The sequence below is a fragment of the Crocuta crocuta genome, unplaced genomic scaffold (genome assembly GCF_008692635.1).
Source record: "Crocuta crocuta isolate KB4526 unplaced genomic scaffold, BGI_CrCroc_1.0 scaffold26, whole genome shotgun sequence".
NCBI classification, from domain to species: domain Eukaryota; kingdom Metazoa; phylum Chordata; class Mammalia; order Carnivora; family Hyaenidae; genus Crocuta; species Crocuta crocuta.
In genome coordinates this window covers 17,168,900-17,176,754 of record NW_027532249.1, presented here as the reverse complement: position 1 = coordinate 17,176,754, position 7,855 = coordinate 17,168,900, and the positions used below count along the sequence as shown (strand labels likewise).

At 42.2% G+C, this 7,855-nt stretch overlaps 1 protein-coding gene across 1 annotated transcript in view; it reads left to right on the top strand.

Annotated features, from left to right (window-relative positions):
• The window catches only part of KCTD1 (potassium channel tetramerization domain containing 1), a 90,312-nt gene that overhangs the window by 66,374 nt on the left and 16,083 nt on the right, over positions 1 to 7,855 (top strand). The window contains 1 exon segment of the mRNA XM_077778212.1: positions 3,094 to 3,238. Coding sequence (XP_077634338.1) covers positions 3,094 to 3,238 — 145 coding nt within the window.

The following is a 7,855-nucleotide window of genomic DNA, read 5'->3' as shown; positions in this document are numbered from 1 at the left end:
TCGCAGCGTCACAGACGGGCCTCCCGCCTCTCGCTTCTCTCGGGGCGGCCTTGCTCCTCAGACACGAAGGCACCCTGGCGCGGCCCACGGGCTCTTCCGGGCCACAAGCCTGGCTCTGCTCTCCACGGCCCCGGCCCCCTCTGCTCGCGCTCAGACCCCACGGCTTGTGCCACGAGTGGGGCCCCGACGGGCTTTCCACCGTCGTCGGGCCTCTCCCTTCCTCCCACCCGGCCCTCCATGCTCACCCTGCCGCAGGGCGCGAGCTGGCGGCCAAGGTTCCGGGGCGTCACCCCCGCGCCCAGCCGCGGCCTGGCTGCTGGGGGCGCCCTCACCGCCAGGGGGCGGCCAGCCCTCCTTAGCTTTCATACTTCTCGAGTGGTTAGGCCTGGAGACCTCGCTTTCCCCCACTGCATCGCCCAGGGGCTGTGACCACCGTGGGCCGCCTTTCACATTTCCCTCCGGCTCTTTCCTTTCCCTCCGGCTCTTTTATTTGTGTCTCCTGTTTAGGCCAAGTCCGATGCGAAGGTGCTTCTGATCTCACCTGTCTGTGTCCAGTTTTCCGTGTCTGCCAGAGGTGGAGGGGTTGGCGTCGCTCCCACCTGGCTAAGGTCTATAGCCAGACACTTCAGCCCAGATTGGGCCTCTGGCCTCTGGAATCCTGTGCCTTGTAGCACCGCCTGTCTTCTGAGATCTGCTTTCTAGAAATTTTTGTTTGCTAGCTTGGGATACCTTCTCTTGCTGAGTTCGTTTTGAGCACGCCATGACTCCACTTGATTTTCTCATCAACCCCTGAGCGAAGGGGCAATTTTACAAAAGAAACAGACATTTTCTAAGAGAAATGGAGATGCAGAGAAGTGGATACACGCAAATTACAGCTAGTAAAGGACTGAGCCAAATTCCCTTCACCACTCAGTTCATCCTTTACTCATTCACTTCATAGAGACTACTGATTACTCATTCTGTGCCAGGGTACATCCAGGTCTAGATTTTGAAAATGAACACTTAAGAAAAAAAAAAAAAGCATAGGATTTACTTAAGAATAAAATATTAACTTCTCATCTCTTACTAAAGCAGCTTGCAGTCATTGATACTAATATGTTTTAGGCCACAAAAATGATCAATATACACACTTGGATTTCATTGCAAAGCTGTTGCTGAGCGAACAAGAAAGAAAGTAGAAACTCTAGACCAAAAGCTTTCCTTCGATAGTGGTAATTCTTTTCATTCCAGTCATTGTAGGGCAGCCCCTTTAAAATCAAACAGTGCACAAATCCCCCAGTGCTACTTAACCAGCTGGGCAAGTTACTCATCATGTTGAGTCTATTTCTTCATCTGTAAAAGGAGGATAATGGATTCGTTACATAAAGTGCTGAGGAGAGTGCAAGCTATCTGGACAGCAGTTAATAAATATAACTCCCTTTTCTTCCCCTGTCAACTGTAAATTTATCATGTTAACAATAAAGAGTAAATCTTTTAATAATAAGCAAACAAGTTTCGTTCATTCCCATCCTACACCAGACTGTCCCAGAAACACTATAAATAAATGACTAAGTGTATTTTAGTTTCAGTGCCTCTTTATGTAGCCCTTTTGATTGATGTGTTCATGGGAAATGAATGACAAGGTTGCATGCAGTCAGAGCCCTGGGATGCTTACGATCCACGCCCTGGATAAAATTGTGGAAGGAAGGAATTGTGAATCACCCTCTATTCATGGAAAGTTGGACAAAAGCATTAGCTGAAAAAAATATATTGAGTTTTAGAAATATGACTGACTGTAATTAGTTGCTTTCTTCTTTGCACTTACTACCTTCAGGTAGGAGGTAAAAGATTAAAAGATTTGTATTGAAACAAATTCCGAGCTTTTCTTTTTTGGGAGGGAGGGGGAACAGCTTTTCTATTGGTTGGTTGGTTGGTTGGTTGGTTGTACTGTAGGAGGGATGAAATTATTGATTCACCCTTACCTCTGTCACCTTTCAATGCAAGATTAGAAAATTTGTGATTTCAAAATGGTCTTCAAAGCAATAAGGTGATGTTCCAAATCAGAGATAGAGTTTATGAGTTCCGAAAAAGCTTTTCGTTAAAAAATGGAGCCATTTGCCTGCTGCGCTGTTAATGAAAAATACAATGCACCTATTGGTCAAGGAAGTGACTTCTAGTGTGTAAATTCTATTTTCTGATATAGGATATTTGTTCGTCATTAGCCATCCACCTACTTGTCCATGGTCCAGATGTGGCCACTTTCTATGAACTGAATGTATACTAAAGTATGTAGATTCAACCGTCTTTAAAGGGATAAATGATAATGAATGGATGCAGACTGTTTTAACTGTAGCACACTGTTCAAATGTTAACTCTGTAAATGGGAAAAATATATTGTGGATTCCTGTTTTTAAAAGTTACCCATAGCTTCTCATGTTCCAGAACTAGGTCATATTTTTGGGGTGGTCAACTATTTATTTTTCATAATGGTGCCTGGCTGTTAAAAAATATTTTTGTGGAGACTTAAGAAACTAGACTGTATATTGTTAATGGAAAACATATTCTCCTGGACGAGTGATATTTTCTATGATTCCTTTCTATAATTAAATGTAGATGTTAGCATCTAGGCATTGCTTTATTTTTGGAGAGTTTGTGATTCATGGGTGAGGAAAGCTCAGAAAACAGATTTCTTAGATACAAAATTGCTTTCCTCGTAGAATCTGTTTAAAAGACACTTTGGAGCAATGACATTTTTTCAAAGCAGCTGAGAAGGTGGTTTTAAGTAACCTAGGGGAAAGACATGCTCCTCCATCATAGTGACAGCACTTAGCCATAATCACCATGTCAGGGACATTTTCTTTACAGGTAACAGACAGTGAATAAAAGGATTTACTTGAGAAAGCCTGAAACTATTTTGAATTGTCTGGTCCTGAAATATTTATCAGGCAAGGACCGGCACCTCTCAGAGAACCATAACTACATAACGGGTGATTTTTCCTGACTGCCGTCTTTGAAACTGCTACCATTGACAGTGACACAAAACGGGAGCTCTTAGTTTTAGTGGCCAAACAATCGATTCTAATTGTTTTCACTGTTCCCTCTTTTCTATCACAGAATCGGAAGACTTTTTGATGGTACAGAGCCCATTGTTTTGGACAGTCTCAAACAGCATTATTTCATTGACAGAGATGGACAGATGTTCAGATATATCTTGAATTTTCTACGAACATCAAAACTCCTCATTCCTGATGATTTCAAGGTGAGGGATTCACATTAAATTACCAATAGCATAAATATGTGATTTGTTTTGATGCGCTCCCCCCAAAAAATATTTCAAGTTCTACATTTTTAACATCTACCAGCTCTAATGACATCAGAGGTCTCTGACATGCTTATACTGTTTTCATGAAATAGAGTATATGGTCATTAAAGCTTTCTGTGACCAAAGGAGGGACTGATTTTATTTAAAGATTGAATTATAATTTATTTTTAACACATTGAAAATAAGTTGATTAAATTCCAAGCTTATTTCTGATAAGCCTTAGTGAGGTAGAAAATAAAAGGAAACCTCCTTAGCTTAATAGAATTTTTGTCTCAGATATTGAAAGCAAGCATTATCCTTAACAGTAAAATTTGAGAATTGTTCCCTTTGAAGTGAGTAACAAGTGTTATTGTTAATCTCACATTGTGGTGGCAACGTAGGCAGTGAAATCAGACAAGAACAACTAGAAAGTATTCATATTAAAAGGAAATTTACAAAAATATATTTTAAGATATACTAATCTTTCCAGCTGTTAATATTCTGTAAATATATCCTAAAGAATCAACTAAATATTGTTAAAATTAGTGAAGAACTCGTTAAGGCATCTCCATTCAGGATCAATGTATCATAATCAAAACAAGTAGCTTTCCTACAGAATAGCAAGAGCGAATCATAAGGTATAATAGAAAAATGTCCCCCTCACAAAGCAACACAATATAATACCTAGGAATAAACCTAACAGGAAATGGGCAAAGTCTAGTTAAGAAAACTGTAAATCTCTACGTACAGGTATAAAAGAAGAGTTGAATAAATGAAGGGAAATCCGGTGTTCCTGGAGGGGATGCCTCAATATTGTTAAATGTCCCCTGTCCCCAAATTACAAATTCAACACAAACTCATTTAAGTCACAGATGTTTTTTAAATGAGATTTGATCCATTTATAAAGTTTATGTAGAAGAAACAAAGCTTAAGAATAGCTAAATAGGGGCACCTGGTTGGCTCAGTCCAGTAAGCATAAGACTCTTGATTTCAGCTCGGGTCATAATCTCACAGTTCATGAATTCAAGTTCCGAATTTGGCTCTGCGCTGACAGCTTGGCATTCTGTCTCTCCCTTTCTCTCTGCCCGTCCCCAGCTCAGGCGGGCATGCACCCTACCTCTCTCTTTCTCTGTATGTGTCTCTCTCTCAAAAATAAATAAGCATTTAAGAAAAAGAATAGCTAAGTAAACTATTGCAGGTGATACTAATAGTGGTAATAGTGGGCTATGGTGGATGTCTCTTTTGTTTTACTCTTTACTCTCTTGTTTTACTCTTACATAATTACTCTTATGTTTGATGTCCAGACATCAAAACATACTAGAGTAATTAAAAAGTGTGGTCCTGACTGGGCTGAAATTGACAAAAAGATCAATGGAGAAGAACAAGTCTGGAGACAGATGTGTATATAAAGGAATTTGATATATTATAAAGGTGGTATTTCAGTCAGTGGGAAAATAAAGCAATAATCAGTAACTGGCACTGAGATTGTTGGCACAGAGATATTTGGAAACAAATGTAAAGCCAAAGCCCTGTCTCATAAGTTCACAGATATTCCAGAAATGAACATAAAAATGAAAATTATAATATCAGAAAAAAATATAAAGGAATTTCTGAATGTATAATTTTGAGGCAGAGAGGGCCTACCAAAGGAAGACTTAATACCCACAGTGTAGCCTTTAGAAAGAAAAATTTGAATTAAAGACACCACATACAAATAAAAGACAAGTGTTAGACTACAGGAAATATTTGCAATAAAAAATTAACATCATTAATAAGAGTTCCTAAAATCTATAAGAAACATACAAACAACCCAATGGAAAACATTTTAGATGTAAACAAAAATATCCCAAAGGGAAAAAAAATAGAAATTGCCAACAAACAGTTGAAAAAAAAAGATACTGAATCTCTGTAGTATCAAAGGAACAAAAATTCAGATACACCTTTTTATCCATCAGATTGACAAACATTTTAAAAATTGGTAATATACAGTGTTGGGGATATATATTGTGGCTGGGAATAAATATGTTTGGAGGGCAATTCAGCAGTTTTTAAATTTTCAATCATACATACTCTTCGATCTAGCAATTCCAAGTCTATTCGTTTATTTTCTAGAAATAGTTACATAAATATGCAAAGATACCTGGACATAGAATGTTCATTTGTAGTCATGTTTGTAATAGCAAAAACTCGATACAACTAAAAAAATGTTCAGCAATGGCAGATGCTTACCCAAATAGCTTTATTATCTGATGTGTGGGGGGAAAAAGTCACCAGGATTTTATCGTTCAGTGAAAAATACTACGTTGCATGATGTGTATAACCATACTCGTTATTTATGTGAAAAATTATTTGTATATGTGTATAAATACACAGAAGATCTAGAAGATTAGATCCCAAATTGAGAGGGGTTCCGGGGGCCATTGGTCCAGCCTCTCCTTCAGGGTTTTGAACAATGGAGCACCTGCCAAATATACATTTGGTGAGAAAATGGGAGAGAAAGCTGAAGAATTGCAACTAGCGTGTGTGGTTCCCAGCAGCCCAGGAACAAGCCTGAGGGTGAGCGTGTCCCTGTGGCAACAGCAGTGCCCGGGGGCCTCCCATAGAGTGTGCCTGTGACCACACTGAGTGTGCTTCAGGATTTAAAGATACAGGAAGTTGGTTTGTGCACCATGGCTCCTTATGAAAGCAAGCTACTTTTCAATGATGATCTCTTCCAACTCAGGAAGGAAAACATATTGAGAGTCTGTTTCTCATATGGCACCTTCCTAGAGAGTTTTCAAGGGTAATTTTCAGTGTGTCATGTTTTCTTCCTCTGCCAGCTTTCAGACGTCTTTCCTGTCTTCCCCTCACACCACTTCATTCACTGGCAAGCATCTTACGCAGAGGCCGAAGTGAGGTCTCCTACACGCAGCCCTCAGCATAAACCTGGGGATGCACCTGCTCAGAGAGTAGAGAGAGCTGGCTGGGTTTAGGCAGCAGGCCCTCTCACCAGCTGCAGGCAGAACAGAGAGCTAGGAAGAGTGTCAGCACTGCTTCTAGAAAGCAGAGACAGGAAGTGAGTTGAGTTCTGCGCCAGACACAGGGAGCGAGGGGAGTCAGGAGAAGGAGCGGGGCCTGCTGGAGGTGCCTCAGAGGTCAGGCGTCCACCAGCCAGGTCTGGACTGCCCGTTTTGGAGAGCGAGTGAGTGAGCAGAGGGAGAAGGGCCCCAAGTGTGATACGGTGGCAGTTGGGGGGCAGGGAGGACAATGGTTTTCTACTCGCTCATGTTTTCCTAGAAGGAATGCAGTGGACTTAGGGAAAGGAAATATCCCTTTTAGTTCAGTTTTAAGGGGATTGCATTTCCAGGTGTCCATTCCGAAACTCTGCCTGGAGAGTTCTTTGGGCCCTTACGCTGCCCATTCACCAGGTGGCCATGCCCGCCTCCACCTCCCACCGTCCCCCTCTACCCACCGTGAAACCTGCTCTCTTTCTTTGTGTCCCATCTCCGTAAAAAAGTCCCAGAATCTGGGGCGCCTGGGTGGCTTAGTTGGTTAAGTGTCTGACTTTGGCTCAGGTCATAATCCCACAGCTCAGGAGTTTGAGCCTGGGGGCAGGCTCTATGCTGCCAACTCAGAGCCTGGAGCCTGTTTCAGAGTCTGTGATTCCCTCTCTCTCTGCCCCTCCCCCACTCACACTCTGTCTCTCTATCTTTCTCAAAAATAAGTAAAACATTAAAAAAAAAAAACCCAAACATGTCAGAATCCACCTACCTGCTCTAGGCAGGAACCTGGGAGTCATTTTTCCTCTTCTTCACCACCCACACATGATCCATCAGTGAGCCAGTCTGTAATACCTTCCAGATAGTTCTCCAGTCAGTTTACCCCTCTCATCCCACCTCCCTGTCCAAGGCTCAGCTTTCTGGATGTCTAGGAGTGCCTTCATAATTGGCTTCCCTCTTCCGCTCTTTCCCCCTCTTTCCCACTCTTCATGTTGAAACCCAGAGACACTTTTTCTCATCAGACTTTTTTTTATATGTTTATTTTTGAGAGAGAATGTGCACACGTGCGAGCTGGGAAGGGGCAGAGAGAGGGAGAGGGAGAATCCCGACTCGGGGCTCAAACTCATAAACTACAAGATCATAACCTGAGTTGAAATCAAGAGTCGGATGCTCAATTGACTGAGCCTTGCAGGCGCCCCTCTCATTAAACTTTTTATTTTGAGGTCACTGTAGACTCTCATGCAGTTGTAGGAAATCACAGACCCTCAGTTACCCAGTTCCCTCCAATAGTGACATCTTACAAAATGGTGGTGTAACAGCACAACCAGGATGTTGACATTGATAGAGTTAAGGCACAGAACACTTCCATCATGGCCACGATCCCTTCTGTTGCCCTTTTATAGCCATACCCTTCTCCCTTCCCCCATCTTCCATCTCCCACCCCCTCCCTCACCAAGGGATGCTTTTGGAAAAAAATAGTGTATCACGTAAGACCCCTGCTTACAGCTGTGCGGAGGCTTCCCGTTCATCGTTCGTGCAGCAAAGCAGCACATCCTTGTTGGAGCCCACGAGGCCCAGAGGCTCTGCCCCCCGCGCC